At 38.7% G+C, this 19,165-nt stretch overlaps 1 protein-coding gene and 1 long non-coding RNA gene across 3 annotated transcripts; one reads left to right on the forward strand and one right to left on the reverse strand.

Moving 5' to 3' along the window:
* The first annotated feature begins 1,704 nt into the window (after positions 1-1,704).
* Positions 1,705-16,897, forward strand: LOC110885255. Of its 2 annotated transcripts, none has more exons than XR_002562003.2 (2): positions 1,705-2,068; positions 16,733-16,897. It is a non-coding gene; the product is annotated as an uncharacterized LOC110885255 (long non-coding RNA). The 2 variants fall into 2 exon arrangements; XR_002562004.2 differs by lacking the exon at positions 16,733-16,897 and adding an exon at positions 9,189-9,487.
* LOC110885253 (magnesium-chelatase subunit ChlH, chloroplastic) lies at positions 2,469-7,323 on the reverse strand. Its single transcript, XM_022132940.2, has 4 exons — positions 5,686-7,323; positions 5,471-5,553; positions 3,580-5,382; positions 2,469-3,490 (listed from the first exon to the last, which is right to left on the reverse strand). Exons 1-4 carry the CDS (start codon positions 7,088-7,090, stop codon positions 2,636-2,638), a joined length of 4,146 nt encoding a protein of 1,381 aa, XP_021988632.1. The 5' UTR covers positions 7,091-7,323; the 3' UTR covers positions 2,469-2,635.
* Positions 16,898-19,165: the final 2,268 nt, after the last annotated feature.

Below are 19,165 nucleotides of genomic sequence, written 5' to 3' on the forward strand. Positions count from 1 at the left end.
AGCAGTCATAGGACATGTTTAAACTTTACAAATGGTAATGTCACATTCGTTGCGTCGTGAGAAAACGATAAACTATGTCCGAATATGTTGGCTAAAATGCTGAAAATCACTATTCACTGAACACACTATTCATGCCAACAAGTTCTGAAAACTGGCCGAAATGATCAATGAACGATATGAAAGCATATTGTCATGGAAATATGAATAAAAACCCCTAGTTAAGGCCACAAAATGCAATAACACTTTAACTTTCCGGAAAATGCATATATTTATAAGTTGTCCGATCCGCATTAAAATTTACCATTATATTGTCCGCAACGTCAAAAATTCAGCATTGTAATGTCTATAAGACTTGTAAATTTATAGTTTTATATATACCACTCTATTAGAGTTTGGTCCACTACTCCACTATATACAAATTTACAACTATATCTTTACGTACTAGCCCAATCACGACAATAAAAAATATATCAAATCTAAAAGTTAGACCCTAAACCGATAACGACAGTTTGCTCGTCGTCACAATGTTTCATGCCATTAACCTAAGTCGACCGTCTCCTACTCTCAACGTCCTTGTTCGTGCAATATGATCATCGAATCGTCGGCTATAACATTGTTATTTATAAGAAAAATATTATGCCATGAATGTCTCTGTTTTTAAAGACATAAAAACTTGAGAACCAACATTGTCACTATCTCTCTCACCAAATTTAAATCGAGCGACACGGTCGTCCAAATCACTCGAACTTCGCTCGATGCTCGCTCGGAATATTTAGTGTTCAGAAAATGCTCACTTGATTTGAGACTCTTAAATGAGCCGCCCCCTCGATTCGGTTTGTAAACGAGCCAAGCACGAGCAAAAGTTCGCTCGGTTTGGCTCGACAACAACCCTAGCTTGAAGTATACATTCACGATTTTGTTTTACGATTTTTTCTGATTATAGTCATCATTTGTTTACTATTTAGCATAGTTTTACGATCCCGTGGTTAAACACTAGTTTGTAAAATAAATAGTAACTAGTATTAAGGCCCCCGCGTTGCGGTGGGGGCGTAAAACCGTGACAAATAGCACTAATGTCATACCATCGCCAGCAACCACCAATACTAAAGTTGGGGTGTGTTATTGCGAAGAAATTCGACCTAAACATAAAATATAGAAAATAATAACTAAGTCCATTAGGACGTGCGTGTTGTGGCGAACCTGTCAAATGGGAAAAAATAGACGACGTAAAAATGTTAAACCACACACGCACGTTGCGCCATGTTAACTCGCAACATTTAGAACGAAGTGTAAAACGAAACGTAAAAACGTTGAACCATGCACGCATGTTGCGCCATGTTAACTCGCAAAATCTAGAACGAAGCGTAAAACGAAACGTAAAAACGTTGAACCACACACGCACGTTGCACCATGTTAACTTGCAAAATCTAGAACAAAACGTAAAATGAAAAATTTGCCACATATGAAAAATGTAGGGGATCAAAGTTGAAAGTAAAATGTTGTGAGGTTAAAATGAAAAGATAAAAAATTTTGGGCTAAAAGTAAAAATTCAAATAGTTAGGAATTAAAAATGTAATACCAACTTATTTTTTTTGGAAAAGCCACCTAAGCATGGAGTATAACACCTCCATGCACCAACATCATGTTATGTAAATAAATAAAATAAAATAAAATTGTTATTGTTATTCTTTGTTTGTAAGACTGCACGGTGTGGACATGCGGGCTTTCCCAACGCCGGCACACCGCCCCGCATAGTGGCGTGGGCATGGCGTGGAGGGGGTGGCGTCCAATCCTCCATCGGCGTCATTTTGGGCAAAGCCTCTAATCTGCTGATGCCGTCGCGCCACGTATCGCTTCATGCCCTCCACATCAAGTAGTCAAAGAAAGAAGCAAATCAGAATCCTGCTTCCGGCACCATCCACACGGACAACGCCAGACCAGCACTCGCCACCGCGCCGGTGCTCGAGAAATACCTTTGAAACTAACAAATCCTAATCGACGCTCTCTCCATGACTCTGCCTCTGGAGAGTACCGTAACCAATATCTTCATTTACCCTTCTCTCTGCTGGTATTATTCTTACTCACCTCTACTTTTTTGTGTAGATTCTGGTCTTGATCTTCTAGTTGATATTGATATGATTATGAAAACATCATTTACAGTATGCTGTGAAATTAATTTCAATGCATTCGCTTTCCACAAACTAATAGAATTCAACCTATTCACTCAGAATTGCTGCAAATTGAACATCAATAACTATTTCTAGGGTTTCAAGAACTATACGCATGACAAATATTACATAAGTTCAATAATGCTCATGTCTGTTGTCTGGAATAATTAAAGTCATCCCTAAATCTTATTGTAAATCCTAAAATAATAGTCTTCATAAGCAGATGCTGTAATATCTTAACTAACCTTAAGCTGGGCTCGTTTAACTTACGAGTTTGAGATCTCGAGTAGTGCACGAGCGTTTATACTCCAGAAGTTTATTGACTTTAAATTAAACTTCAGGTAAATCAGAGTCTTGCAAGCTTACATAATACAATGAGAATCCCCATGTATGAACAAAAATAGAATACAATATGGGAATTTGGAAACAAATAATAAGGTAAGTTATTACATCACATGATTATTAATTTACCGATCGATGCCCTCGATCTTGTCTTCAACCTCCGAGTACAGCTGCCTTAACTTCTCGATGTTATCATCAGATGTGTCCCAGTACCCTCGTCCGTTGGCCTCCAAGAATGTCTGCAGCAACTTCCTGAAGGAGTTCGGGTTGGTGTTCATTAGCCGGTTTAACATCTCCTCGTCTTTAATGAAGGTTGTGTTAGCCTCTTCGTACACCCAGTTGTCGACTTGCCCTGAAGTTGCACTCCACCCGACTGTGTTGGTGAGCCGCTTCTCAATCTCACGAACGCCCTCGTAACCGCTTGACAGCATCCCTTCGTACCATTTTGGGTTCAGTAACTTTGTGCGTGCGTCTAGACGGACCGTCTCCGAGAGGGTGCGCACTTGTGCGTTAGCTGTGGTTGTGTCTGCAATGTAGGCGCTTGGTTTCTTCCCGTCTTTCCGTAGGCTCCCGACAAGGTTAGTCGGGTCGGAATCAAAGTAATGGCTCACATCGGTTAATGAAATCTCTGATGAGTCGAGGTTTTGGAAAGTGGCTTCGGCTGTACTTAACGCCATCTCGAAAACTTTTCGTTTCTCGCTCATTCCGGCACCAGGAGTGTCGCTGTCGAATGCGAATGACTTTCTGCTCAAATACATGTCTTGAAGCTGTTTCTCATCGTTCCATGTTGAGTTTTCGACTGCAAGGTTTACGTTTGATGAGTAGGAGCCAGATGCATTGGAGAAGATACGGGTCGCAGCTTCTCTAACATCGACACCAAGAGTCTCAGCCTGCTCAAGTGCGTGTTTTCTCACGTAGTTTTGCTCCAATGGTTCGTCCAGCTCGGCAACCATCTTCACTGCCCGGTCCAGGAGGTTCATCTGTGAGAACATATTACATATAAATAGCATTAGAGAAATATAGAAAAATGAAAACCGGAAAATGGATTTAAAGTATATCGTTATGGTACCTGATTGATGAAGAGATCCCTGAAGACTCCGGAGCAGTTGACAACAACATCGATTCTAGGCCTTCCGAGCTCTTCAAGACTGACAGGCTCCACCCGGTTGACTCGTCCCAACGAGTCTGCAACCGGCCTACAACCAATCATCCAAAGAACCTGACCTAGGGACTCACCGTAAGTCTTGATATTGTCTGTTCCCCACAAGACCAACGCAACCGTCTCTGGGAACTTTCCTCCATTATCAGCCTTCTGTCTCTCGAGCAGCCGATCCACTACCACCATAGCACTCTGCATCGCTGCTGTGGTTGGAATTGCTTGTGGGTCCAAAGCGTGTATGTTCTTTCCGGTTGGTAAAACTTTAGGGTTCCTGATTGGGTCACCTCCTGGACCGGGCTCAACATACTTGCCTTCTAAAGCTTGTTTCAAGCTGCCCAACTCGTTGTCCATTACAACGAGCTTCAAGCATTCACTCAAGAACTGGAACAAAACCCTAAGCTTCTCCCTGTCAGCTCTGTAGAACTTGGTGTCAGATAAATACTGAATCCATGGCTCATTAAGCCCAAACCCAAGGATCGAAGTCAATTTGCCCGACACATCAACCACTTGACCCTTGCTGTTGGTGCTTCTCTGCACGAAAGCTGAAACCGCCCCACGAGATGCATCTGTGATCTGCTTCAATAACTCCACATCCTTCAAGATCCCCTTATCGCTGCCTCTGTAGACATCTTCAATCTGTCTACCAAGTGTCTCAGCCAGTATTGATGGAAGAGACGAGATGCCTTCTTCTGGGCGGTCCAAGGCGGCGATATTGACCAAGGTGGCAACAGCCTCCATGGCGGATGGCGGCTCACCGATAACATGAAGTCCACATGGCAGCAGTCTGGACTCAATCTCCATGATCTTGGAGTAGACCTTTCCCACAGCAAGATCACGTTCCTTGCTTGAAATCTCTGCTCCTTCATCGGGAAGGTCAACATCTTTGTCAAGATTGCATTGCCTAGCTGTACTAATGATGGAGCTCACGATCTGTTGACCACGACCCGTGTCTTTGAGAGACTGATAAGATGAAATCAACTCACTCAGCTGCTTCAAACCCTTGTAAAGACCAGCATTTTCTGCAGGTGGTGTCAAGTAACTGATGGTATTAGCATAGCTTCTTCTCTTGGCAATAGTGGCTTCTGAAGGATTGTTTGCGGCATAATAATAAACATTCGGGATGTTTCCAATGAGACTGTCAGGGAAACAAGCATCGCTCATCCCGACCTGTTTCCCAGGCATGAACTCCAACGACCCGTGGGTCCCGAAATGAAGAACCGCATCGGCTTTGAAGATTTTCTCGACATAAGAGTAGTAAGCTGCAAAGCCGTGATGTGGACTAGCGGATTTGGAGAAAAGCAGCCTCATGGGATCACCCTCGTACCCGAAAGTGGGCTGGACACCGATGAACACATTTCCATATTGTTTCCCGTAAACCAAAAGGTTCTCACCATCGGAGTTCAAGTTCCCTGGTGGCTTTCCCCAGTTCTCTTCTAATGCTGTGGCGTATGGAGTTAACTGCTGGTACTCTCTCACTCCCATCTTGTAAGCAATGTTGAGGTTCGGACTGCTGAATTGAGCTTCTTTGTCGTGAAGAACGTCTTCAATCAACTCTGCAGAAGTGGCCGGAAGTCCTTCCACGTTGTAACCGTCTCTTTTGAGGTCTTGTAAAACAGAGAAAATGGATGCAAACACGTTCAGGTAAGCAGCCGTTCCGACATTGCCTTTGTCTGGTGGGAAGCTGAACACGGTAATCGCCACCCTCTTCTCAGTCTGCAAGTTTTCATCACATTAAGTCATTCCATTTCATAAATAAATCAAAACTTGAACATTTGAAAGTGAACATTAATAGGCGAAGTACCTTTGTTTTCCTCTTCAGGTCTCCCCATTTAATTGCCCTCGTACATAGCTGCTCTACTCTCTTGTGAAGAGCATGTGATTTTCCTACAAATTTAAATGTCATAAGGTGCTTGTCCTACAACATATGCTTCTTAAGTACTTTTTATATTATGTAAACATTTTACCGTAGCATAGCATTGAATCAACATGTACTTCGAAGATTTAAGAGTTATTTACCTGTTCTTGGATCACGTCCTGCAAAAACGATAGGCTCCATGCCTCCATCAAGCTCCGGAAGCGCAACCTGCAGAGCAACCTGAATCGGGTGAAGTCCCAAAGTGCTGTTGAGCCACTCTTCGGTTGTCTGGAACACCAAAGGCAGGGCCACGATATAGGGTACATCAAGCTTCATCAGTGCCTCAACCGCTCTCGGATGATCCTGCTTTGCTGGCCCTCCCACCAGTGCGAACCCAGTCAACGACACCACAGAGTTCACAAATGGCTTCTTTGTGATCGGGTCAACCAGATACTTCTCAATCGGACCCGAAAAGTCAAGCCCACCCGCAAAAATCGGAATCACTTTCGCCCCCTTCGCCTCCATTTCCATAATCACAGCCACATAATGACTGTCATCTCCGGTCACAATATGACTCCTTTGCAAAACTAACCCAACAACAGGAGCATTTCGATTCTTTAGCTCCTCATTGGTGTCTCTTCTTGTATCATACCAGTTCAAATACTCCTTCACATCATCATACATACACGGAGCCAACGGGTGCCATATCCCAGTATCCAAAAACACAACCGGGTCTGAATACTGGATATCCGCCCCTTTCAAAGCCGGGACATACGACCCGGAAATCATCTTCACAAAATTAACCAGATTATCCGGAGACCCACCAAGCCAAAACTGCAAACTGAGGATATAAAGGCGAGCGTCCTGCGCCTTATCGCTCGGCAAATACTTCAAAACCTTTGGCAAAGTCCTGACCAGCTTCAACATCTGATCAGAAAAACCAGCTGATGACTTCTTCTTGTTTTTAAAAAGCTGGAAGAATGGGCTTTTAGACTGACCAAGTTGAGACATGCTAAATGATCCCAATTTGTTCAACCGCATAACCTCAGGCATTGAAGGGAACACCAAGACTGCATCCATTCTGTCCCTTTGCTTCTCCACTGCAGCCTTCACTTTCAAAGCCAATTCTTCCACAAATATCAAAGACCCAATGAAGATATTTGCATCTTCAAGGTCCATACAGAAGCTCTTATAATTGTTCTCATCTCTAAGCTCTTCTACCAGATACCCCACAACCTCATAAGAAGCAAACTTGTTGCTCTTGTTTAAGGTTCGAACCGCAGCGGAAAGCGATGACTGGTACTGTGCTTCCAACACAACGTACACGATCTTAACCGTTGGAAGACCGTTGTTGTTTTCGGGCACAATTCGTCGAACTTCTTGTGTTGTTTGGGTGAAGAGACCGTTGCCAACAACAGCACACTTGACACCCAAACTGGGATTTCTTGAATGTGATGTTCTCTTTGGTAAAAATGAGTGGAGAAAGTAGTGTTTTTGAGAGATTGAAGATAGTTGATCAGCTTTTGTTGTGGGTAATCTAAAGGGTGTTGACACCAATGATGCCATATGTATATACACAAGAGGGTTGATTGGGTAACTTCACCTGTAACAATAATGGCGGAAACTTCAAGGCTTGATTAAGAGATAGAAGGTATGATAATTTGAATGTGAATCTTGAATGTTGTTGGTGTGCCCTTCACTCTGTTTTTGTTGAAGGGGGTTCAAAAGATATATATTTGAGTGACAGAAATGAGAGTTGCAGAGATGAGTGGTGTGAGGAAAAGACACGTAGGAAATGGTGAATGCATGAGGTTGAGAGGTGTGTGTGTGTTTTGAGCGTGTGAGAGAGAAAGTGGGGCCAGTGAAATCAGAGTTTCTGATAACTGGTGATGACGGATGGTTTTTCGAAAGTTTTGATTGGTTGAATGAGATTTCCAAAACCAACATTACGAGGAAGATGTGGGTTCTGGGGAGTGTGGGTGATAAGAGAGGAAGTGTGGTGAGAAGAGGGGTTTACGTCATAATTTTCACATTTGGAGTTTTTTTTATAATTAAAAAATAATTACTTACAGAAAAAAAATTACGTAGTTAAATAATCAAATAATAATAATACAATTAATAGAGAACAATGGCAAATAAATGCCTGTTAACTTTAATTTTTATATGTAATACATGTTTGACAATGAGAACTTTAAGTTTATAAAATATTTTGTAGCTTCTAAAAAATATTTTATAAATTATTTGCCATGTTTAAAATATCTTTCTGTATTGTGTGTTTCTCATGGGGCCAGGTAAGACTAGTTTGAACCATCGGTTTCTGTACTGAAGATTTTAATTTTAACTAAATAAAATATCAAACCAAAACAGGTGAATAACTTGGTATTTTTCAGTTTTACCTGGTAATAAAATTTTAGCGAGCAATGTAATTTAATATGTAATGACAATCAAAATATGAATATGTTGTACAAGCGTTAGATACAATTATTGATACGTGAACTAATTTTTATTTTTAAAATTAAGCAAGCAAAAAAATCGATCAGAGAACTAAACACAATATACATAGTGAGAAGACAAATCAACTTTGCAAAGACTAGTCGGTTTAAATAGGAACATAAGAATATAAGTCAACTGGTCGATGCAGAAACTGTGTTATGTCTCATCGAATTTGAAGAACTCGTCGAAAAAAAAACTAAAAAAATATGATTGATGGACGGATAGTGTAGCATGTAAAGGCAATCAAACTAGGTAAGGGTTTCCAAATAAGTTGGTTAATGAGAATCTTTCCAAGAAGCATTAGTTCAGTGTTTAAGGTCTTTACAAAAGCATAAAAATCGGATTTTGACTAAATACAATGACTTAGAATTTGCTGTATGATGCAACTATGGATCAATAGTACGTCTATTTAAGCAAACTTCTAGGCAACACTTGACTAACCTCTTGCACACAGAAACTCGATCTTTAAATGATTCGGAGTTCCTTAACATGTGTCATATTAGACGAAAGATCGGGGATTATTAAGAGAAATGTTTAAAGTGTTCATACTTTTATGTTCTTGCAAGCACTTAAGTGTATGTTGTGAGTGATAATCTATAACAAGGTTAGGAAGAACGTGTAAGGGGGTTTATACTTGAACTTGAGAGAAGTACTTGATTATCTCTACCAAAGGGTAATTAGGGATAATCCCAATTGTCGAATCCTTGATCAACTGGATGACGTTACCGATGTGGGAGACCCACTGATGTTCATCATTCACCGGAACTTACCTGCAAAACAAGACACCGTTAGCATCCTCACGGAGAGCCCAGGGGTGATCCGTGACCAAGCTCCGGCGTGAGAATAAGATTCTTTTCCAGAGAGAATAGTGTATTAAATGCAAGTATTTAATTGGTCGGAATGTTCTTGGTGGATCGGAAAAATTAAATACGGGTATTCAATGAGAGCTCAGTCTTGGTTCTCAGTGCTCGTGTTGTGATAACTTACCTTTGGAATGATCACTTCCTTTGTTTATATGGTTTTGACTCGTTATACGATGTAGGCCTTACCCTTCATGAGACCATCACATGTCCTCCCTCTGGATATTACTCAGGAGTCTGTCTCATTCGTAGGATCTTTTAAGATCCAAGCCATTAATGTATGCTTAGCTCTTAAGGAAAAATCTTTACAGGGCCACGAATTCTGGACAGGGGGTTGTGTCTAGAGCATTAAATGAGGAAGAATGGTGATAACCCTTTGACCTAGTCTACCTTTCTTGGGCTGGATGAAGGGAAAACATTGCTATGGGCTTGGGGACAACAAGTCCGGACGAGGGAGCCCACTTGGTGACCCTCGTTGTCACCAATGGTGATCAGTACAAAGCTTAGTAGGACTAGAAGAGGTGATCGTTGTCTTGATATGTAGACGTTGTAACAATGATCTCTACCGAATTAGAGGTACAATTTTAATGAAAACAAACTTTCGATTGAAGATGGATGTACGGTGAATTACTTAACATGCACCCAAACCACTATATAAATCAGTACGTTCATGTGGTGCTATCTCTGGTTCCCTAGACCCTTTACTTATTGTTCATTATCTTACAACTATTTTAATATTTTGTTATCAAACAAAGGTTTTATAACAAAAGTGGTAAAGAAATAAGATTAGCATATTCACCACCTTTAGGTTACTATAATAAAATGTGTATTTATTGGATAACTAATAACATCTATACATATAATAACCTTAAACATAATTAGACACAATTAGGTCATATATGCACACACAACAACTTGCTATTTAAGGATAGTTTACCTTGATGATACTTTATACGACATATATAAGGATGGAAGTGCACCAAGGGTATTACCCTAGGCTTGTCCAATCTTACGCTGCTATGTCAATTCTATACACAAGTACCCTGGAACCATTAAAACATCAGCGGCGTCTAATCACAAGTACCCGAGAACCATAGAGCCCACCCTTTTACTCCACCCACCAATCACACACACCCTAATGAGATGGACCCACCTCCTCACACACACCCTTAAGCGGCAAAGGTTTACCATGTAAACTACCCTAGCTGCAACCTTAAGGGTGGCGGCGGTGTTGCCTAGCGGCAAACGGCCCTAGGGGGCTTACCCGCATGGTGGCCCGTCCCCCTAAATCCTTATCAAATTTTTTAAGTACATATATGGTCACCTTGTATCTAAAGTAACAAAAAAAGGTATCTAATACTTTTTTTTTTATTTATGGCACATTAAAGAGATGTAAGTTTAAAAAGTTATATTAAGTTGACGTAAACGAGTATAAACTAAAACTTAGATGATAATGAACACAAAACATTAGCTTGTTTGGTTCCAATGTGTATTTGAACTTAATACTAGTGAGGAGTTATCACTTTAAGGAGAGCTAACAAAACTTCTAAAACTTACAAAACTCTTTTGACTTAGAATTCTCTTAAGAGAGACTAAGAACAAATAACATATTGTTCTCTTCAAATAGAACAAAAGTGATTATCGTAAATCATATGTACAAACACCATCCCTTGTAAAATCAAAATTTTATTCCAAGAAGAAGCCTCTCCCTCCCTCTCTCTCTCTCTCTCTCTCTCTCTCTCTCTCTCTCTCTCTCTCTCTCTCTCTTTATAATATTGGTTACCCGATGCATTACCATCATGACCTACATGAGTCGCACCATTGGGTCCATCCATATTAGGCGAACCTAGGTAGATGTCATTGGGTAAGGCCATAGCAAGCATGACCCGATGACTTGTCATCAAGATCCATCTTCTTAATATCTTCATTAGGTAACTTAGAAGAGTCTTTGGGAGTTGGCTTGCCATTTGGGATCAGAAGAGGAAACCAGATGGATGTAAGGGCCATTCTTAATAGAATGTCAGTATTGGTAGAACTGTTATCAAAGTTTTCTGTTATCTCAATTTGAATTTGTAGAGTTTTGAATTGGTTCAACATCATCGATTTGATAACCAAGTATAGTCAAAAAGCAGTATTTGAACACGGTTTTCGGTAATCAGAACTCGTTTCAATTAGGGATGAGCAAATACCGATACCGTCCCGATCCTGAATTTTGTGTAAACTTGGTACCGATACCGTACCGTACCGATACCGAAAATGCCAAAAGTGGATACCGTTTCCGGTACCGAAAAAATTCGGGATCAGGATTTCGAGATCAGGATTGGGATCGGGACGTGATCGGGATCGGGACGGTATTTTATACCAATTGTTCATCCCTAATTTCAATTAGGAAGTATTTTATACCAATTGTTCATCCCTAATTTCAATTAGGAAGCTCATGTACATCGACATGTTTTAGGTTTTACTGTTACATTAAATTATGTGATTCCTAAAAAAAAAAAAAAAACCAACTAATTTCTATATAGTTGAAAAAGATATTTACAAGATTAACAGAAGTTTCTTAAAAGATATATTACAAATAAATATCTAGTATCATCTAATCTTTATTGAGGTCTTCATCATGCCTTTATTGGTAGCAGTGACGAAACTTGAGATTTCTAATCGGGGGGTCGAAAATGTATATACCAAAATATTTCTATAAAACCAGTGGGTTAAAAATGTATATACCCAAAAATTCTGTACAAAAACTATATACTCTCCACTACTGAGCGAAAAGTTCAGGGGGTCGGCCGCCCCCTCCCGTGATTGGTACTAATTTCCTCATCAACATCAAGTCTTTATCAACAATAACTACCTTGAAGGTAGCAACTACAACTAGTCTTCCACAGAAATTCCATAATCGGTAAAAGCACACTAACTGCGTAGTTTTACTTGTTCCATCAGTATTATGAACACATCACCGTAAACAAGAAGTATTTACATGTATAAATTAACTTGGTTTTGTACCATTTGTTCTAAGCATCAATCGCCCAACACATATAAGTATGTGTATCACTGTCAAATATAGTTTCTAATGATTTCATAAATAGTCTATGTAAACCAATCCTTAAACTTTCTTTTATTACAAGAAATGTTAGGGTAAATTACACTTTTCGTTCTTTATGTTTGTATCGGATTGCAATAGATACCTTTTAACTTCAATAATTACATTCACAATCCTTTATTTGGAAAACCCATTACATCTCAGGTCCTTTAGCAACCTAGTTAAAAGTTTCAGTTAAATATGGCATGTGCATTGCACATGAGGGTAATTTGGTCATTTTACGCATTAAAAAATATATATTATAATAAGTAAAATAAAAACACCTTGAAACAATTACTTAATTAGTTAATATGTGTATATATAATATGTATATGTATTATTTTAGTCATAACCTACGCACACCAACCACAACCATCTACATCTCCATCTCCACCATCACCACCACCACAACCCTCTGGCAACCGAGCACCACCACACACTTCGCAACAGCCACCCTCACCATCAATTCAACGCATAAAACACTGCCTTAGAACTGAAACCGTTGTACATATCAAACATCGATTCCCATATTAGAGTGCTAAATGAGTACAAGGCATAAACTATGGCCGGAAGTTGCTGGTGGGGGTTTAAAGGCCTGAAATTATGGCCGAAAAACAGTGACTTCTTGTTAACTGCCCCAGATCTGAAGCCCTTGCAACAAGAACTCTCTTTTACACATACAAATGGCTTCTCCTCTCTTTAAAATCGCCATCACCCTCACCACCGCATCACCTTCGGCCTCCACCCACCCCCTCCCTAATCCCACCCACAGCCAACCCATCCAAACCCCACCACCACCACCAAACCCGGTTCACCCTCTTCTTCAGCAACCAAAGCCCACCGGAAACCGACTGTTCGGTCCTACCAGAGCAACAACCCATCAACGAGTACCAGTCTCTCTCCAGCTCCTCTCGTTTCTCATGAGCCTCTGGTTGTTAGGATGTATTTGGGTTAGGCTTATGTTGCTTAGTGCCATTCTTTATTTAGTGATTAGTGATCAATAGATTTGGGTGATTTGGGTGTCTGGTTGGATTAAATAGAGGGGGAGAGAGGAGTTGCAGGTTTGGATAAAACCCTAATGAGAGATTTGGGGGAGAAAGGGAGAATTTATATGGTGGGGTAAATGATAGGTGAATGGACTTAAATGCCCTCAAGTGCCAAACACGTGATGAGAACTAACTTAATTTTCTAACTGAGTTTCGGGTAAAGGATGAAACGTGCAATATGTTTTCCAAATAAAGGATTGTGGGTGTAATTATTGAAGTTAAATGGTATCCATTGCAATCCGCTACAGACATAAAGGACGAAAAGTGTAATTTACCCAAAATGTTATTACATAAATATAAGTTATAGCCATTGATAAAACATAATCAATGGCTAGTATGGGTTTTCTCATAAAATTAGGTTTACTCATGAACCCTACCACACTCACATATGTGTGTGTTACAATTAGGGGTGAGCAGAAAACCGAAATAACCGAACTGTAACCGAAATAATCTAAAAATCGAACCGAAACAAAAACCGACGGTTCGATTTTTGGATTTTTAATAAATTTCGGTTCGGTTTTCGGATAACCATTTTCAATAACCGAAAAAAACCGAACCGATAAGTTACAATCCATATATTTTTATATTTAAGTTTAAGTTGTTTAAGTGTTTAACCAATGTTAGTAGAAATTATTAATTTTAAGCTTGATGTTAAGTGTTTATAATAAAAACATTACATGTTTATTTATAATTGAAATGATTTATTTATTACCTACAAGAAATAACAAAAGTTAATATAAAAATTAAATGGTCTTCAAATTATTATAAAAGAAAAAGTTTTAATAAAATCTTTGGAGAAACATAAAAATAAATTAGAAGGTTAGATTTATGTAAGCAATATTAATTAAAGAGGTTAACTATAATAACTTAAATGTAAACATACAAGAAAGATTCTTATTTTAAATTATACTTTTTATCTTTTGAATTTTACCTAATTTTGTTTCAAAAACCGAAATAACCGAAAAACTGAACCGAACCGGCGTAAAAACCGAAAAAACCCGAAACCGAATGGTTTTAAAAAATAAAAAACCGACTTTTCGGTTTTTGTTTTGGTTTTACCCAAAAACCGAACCGAACCGTGCACGCCCCTAGTTACAATTGATTGTTAGTGTAACAACTGCGATATTCCACCTTTGTACTTGTATCTTTATCTTAATCAATATAATACCTTGGGTTAATTTTTTTCTATAAATTCAATTATCTAATATGTATCCAACGCTAAATTCTCAATTATCATACAAGTGTATTCTATCTATTTTTTTAAATATATAGAATATTACATGGACTTTGGCTGCCTTTTAATTCAAATAATAAATAATTTGCGTTGACAAAGTATTCCAAATCCAAGACCGTATCAAGGCGGCTCGGGACCGACAGAAAAGTTACGCGGATAGGTGGTGTAAACCATTATCCTTTGAGGTCGGAGACAAGTCTTGTCAAAAGTCTCGCCTTGGAATGGTGTAGGGGAAGCATGGAAAGCTAAAACTAAGATACATCGGACCATTTCAAATTAGGGCTAAGGTTGGTACTGTCGCATACAAACTGAATCTGCTAGTGGAACTTAGCAACGTACATGACACATTTCATGCGTCGAACCTCAAAAAGTGTTTATTAGATGAGACACTTATCATTCCAACAGACAAGGTCTGCATTGGCGACAAGCTCCTTTTCATCGAAGAACCCGTTAAGGTTACGAACTGGAAGCTCCAAAAGTTAAGGAGAAGTCGTATCAAACTAGTTAAGGTTCGTTGGAATTCCAGGCTTGGGAACGCGAGGATCAAATGAAAGCGAAGTACCACCACCTATTCGAGAAGATTCCTGCACAGGATGACTCGGCTTGAATTTCGGGACAAAATTCTTTTTAACAGGGGGAGTATGTGACAAACGGCAAAATCACAGATATATATGTACAACATAATCATTGTTTATTATACAATTATGTGCATATAGGCTCAATTATGTTATAATTGAGTCTACCAAGTCTAGCAATGTCCAGGATATGCAAGAGTATATGCATCCACATGATCATTTCACTATGTTGCGATACGATGAGAACAATTATAGTGACCATTCGTAGATTATCTGATCAAACAATTTTATGTCAGGATGGTTGCGATATGCCTGGAACGGAATAACAGTTGCATTATTATTACATGTTCAATGAAAACGAGGGATAACAAATTATATAGAATAAGTATATGTAATCTAAATTTCCGGAAAAAATACACAAGTATCATACTTTGCCGATTCTAGCAACGAGGCTTACAAGTTTCTGTCAACAAACAACAATAGATATATTCCAAAGATACCATTGATTTACACAAAGCTCCATTTAGACATATTAGATACCCTAAGGGTGTCTACATAATAACTGGCGAGTAATGTCGCATAATTAGTCACTAACTAAATAATTAGCAAAACTAATGACCGTACTAACATCAAAGCTCAATCTAGTGAACTAGTTAACCATATTTAGTGCCCTAATGCTAGATTTCCTTCCTAAACACCTAATTACCTCTAAATACCAAAATATCTAAGGGATCCATTTCCATCACATGCTCAATTCTATAAAACAAATCAACAACTCCCAAACCACCCACCCATGCCCATATCTTGATGGAATCTGGAACCCATTAGACCTTCAACTTATTCTATAGTTAAGGGTTTGCATTAGGGTTAATTTCCACCAAGAAATGATCTGTTTTGGATGGATCTAACATATGTTTTACGACAAAACAGTCACAGTCGTCCGAGAGAGCATACCCATTCGTACGAAATTGCTCTTTCGTACGAAAGGGACAGTTTTCAATTATTTCGTCTTCGATTTCACTTCTTTTTACATCAGTTCATCAGTGATGAACCCCAAACAGTTTACTAGTCACAAAGTGAGTTAACCCCATCCAGCCTCCGACACTTAGTTCACTCTTTCCATGTCGTGTTGGCACACCTGGGTTGGCCGCACTTGGTTGTTTGACCATTTTATTTCTGTTTTCAGTTGGTTTAACAACTACTCTACTGTTTATGTTTAAATCAGTATACAATCAAGTTTTACGCATTTTAAAACATCCCTTTCGTCCGAAGGTTCTGTTAACCGTTTTGTTCCGCATATTCTTTTAAGCTACAATCTGATCCGAACACCTTCTACAACAGAATACTTACGCTTCTGTTTACCCATTTCAGGGTGACTTCAGTGTTCCAACCCTCCTCAAATCAACTCTCGGTTTTCGTGGAACCCTACGCAAAACTGTGAGTATACTCGGTCCCTTTTTCATTTTTAAACACTTTAGGTGCAAAATGTACATATATACAAAAACACACAACACTATTAAACATGTTTATTCAATCACACTCTATCCACAATTAAATATGAAAACATGTTATACTTGTTAATCTCATATGCTTTGTTTACATTGTGTCTATATGCTCATTAACATTGCAAACCTACCTTATCAATTATAGTGTCACAGGATTAACGCCCCGCCCGTATTCTTGTGGCATTGTTAAGTAAAACACATTACACCCTCTTCGTTTCGACGATGTTGGGTAATCATGATTGCGTTAAACTCTCGTTTGACATATAGCTTAGACCCGTTCAGCATATTAGAACTTGTATACATTAATCATGTTGGATATGAGTACTGTTAAAACATTTTTCATATTATGCTATGTATTCAAACTTGTATACTCGCCAACATATTTTTTGATCATATTTTAATACATGTTGCAGGTTGATAGGTGATGAACGAAGAAAACAAGTTTATGGTGGACATAGAAACACGCCTAAATGATAAAGAATTGTTTATATTTCACGTTTTGTTGCTACAATTTGGTTATGTTTGGTTTGTTGAACAATGTATTCACTTTAGCTTGTTATGAAATTTGATTAGTTCTATATTGTCACAATCTAGTGTTATGATGCTATGAACAATCATGTTTTCGTCTCACACCGATGTTTCTGCCATCGGTTAGGGTGTGACATAGACCAAGGAACATTTTTCAGTGCGAACTTATTCAGACTAGTCTAAGTGATTGCCAATATGTTTTTCCACTTAAGCTTTAATGCTCAACTTTCATTTTTCAACTATGTGATATCCTTAAGGTAATATTATACTATAGTACCCGTGTGTCCCATTCCATGACATACCCTCGCGATCAAGGTAAGCACAACGGTTCATCGTAGCAGGTGAGTATACTGAGATCATCCTTTTGATTTTACAACAACTATTGGTGAACAGGTCAATACTTTCGTACAGTAAAGTGTCCAATATTTGTGTCTAACGAGGGTTAGGCAAATACCTTTTTGGTACGATTATTGCTTTTATAAGCATATGGAATTCCCTCATATGAGTTTATCTTCCACTGAGGTTTTTGGCCTCGTTGGCTCTTTAAAGATATCCTGACTGTGCCTATGTCTTCATATGATCTGGATGCAACAGAATGATAGCCATGATATCCCCGGATGACTCAATAGTATAAAGACCCAAAACTTCAGACGTTGGCTATCTATCAACGCAAGATTTAAGACCATAAAATCATACGTCGATGGTATGCTACCCATATGGTACATAGTTCGTTATATTTATATAACTTAGTATCTTTTTATCACTTTGAGCGTTAAGCCTATCAACATATCACATTAGATCCTAGTCTTTTCAGCTATAGTACCTTACATGTGTTAGTCAATCCCTTTACCACGAAAATTTATTTCACTTCCCATATGATGCAATAAAATCTTTTTAGATATTTCCTGTTTTCAAATGTTTTTTTTTTTATTTTCTTAGTTTTCTCATTTTTCTCCCCCTAAAACAATGCATATGTACATACATCATACTCTCCCCCCCTAAATTTGTGCATCAGCCTTTATGCGCAAAGTTACCTAATAATGAAAATGTATGTACAAAGTAATAAACGAAAGAAAAAGATTTTATTTTGTTTGTTTTTGGTTAACCATTCTATCATCAGACTGAAGACTAATCAATTTTAAAATCAAAACACAAAATTTAAATTGTACCTTTCTTGCTGATCTTATCTTACCTCCCTTATCTTCTTCAAAGGAAACATATCATCTGTAAAAAATTAAACTTTTTGCAATAGAGAAATGTTACCCATCATATCCCTGGAACAACCGCTATCAACATTCCAGGGATTGTCAACAGCTCCTCCTTGGTTGTTCCTGAATAAATAAAGAGATTAGTAAGACATTGGTACCCAGGCCATCGTGGTCCTGGGCTTTCCTGAAGCATCAAAATAAGACACTTCCTTTAAACACATGTCCCCTTTCGTTTCAAGGATTGATGATGTTGCTGCTTTGCATTTGGGTGTCCAAATTTGTTTTGGTTTAGCAAACGATTTGTTGTCTTAGGATGAGCAACTTTAGCTGTTTCAGGTTTATTAGTTTTAGAAACAAATTTTTGTTCATGAACAACCTTGGGTTTGTTTTTAGCAGTATTCCAATCCCCATCAAATGGTTTAACCTTGGGATTCACATTCTTCATTGCCTTAGGTGATGATACATTCACTAGCTTAGAATGATAGTTATCCTTTGGTGTAACCCTCTGATTTTGAGAATAATAGGGTACATAGGGACGATGTGTGCAGTTTCGAGCAATGTGACCAGGAATGCCGGAATTGAAGCATGTTAGTCTCTTCATGTAGAAGGCATTGTGATCAGCTTGTGTAGCTTTTGTAGTCCCTGAAGGACGAACTGGTCCTTTCTGTGCTTTATTTTCTTGCACATTTCTTGCAAATGAAGATGAATTTGGATGCCCATACTTGTTTGTAGAGTCCTTTTGTTGTAGGGATTTCTTTTGATTCTTTTTGTCTTGCTTAGATTGCATGTCTTGTTAAGAAATCTAATCTATCTTTCCAAAAGCTCTGTTAGCATAGTCAAATGCATAGTTCTCACATTTGCCATTATTGGCAGGCTTAACAAAAGTATTTTTCATATCACGAGCCTTTTGAGAACTATTGTGTTGGTGCATACATCTGTCGACTTCGTCTTGTATCGAGTCTTAGATTACATGGTATAGATTAGGGCACGTAGAACGAGAAAATGTCAAGTTTTGGGTTATATTTAGGCTGATTTTGCTCCAAAAGGTAATTTCGCCCCAAATGTCTTTTGGACTGATTTCGGGCGGAATCACATTATGCTAATTCCGCT

This window comes from Helianthus annuus, chromosome 10, assembly GCF_002127325.2.
Source record: "Helianthus annuus cultivar XRQ/B chromosome 10, HanXRQr2.0-SUNRISE, whole genome shotgun sequence".
NCBI lineage: Eukaryota > Viridiplantae > Streptophyta > Magnoliopsida > Asterales > Asteraceae > Helianthus > Helianthus annuus.

Coding starts and splice junctions, on each gene's coding strand:
- LOC110885253 (XM_022132940.2), bottom strand. CDS start 7,090: ATGGCATCATTGGTGTCAACACCCTTTAGATTACCCACAACAAAAGCT. Junction 5,554..5,685: donor AGGACGTGATCCAAGAACAG/GTAAATAACTCT, acceptor TTAAATTTGTAG/GAAAATCACATGCTCTTCAC. Junction 5,383..5,470: donor ACCTGAAGAGGAAAACAAAG/GTACTTCGCCTA, acceptor GAAAACTTGCAG/ACTGAGAAGAGGGTGGCGAT.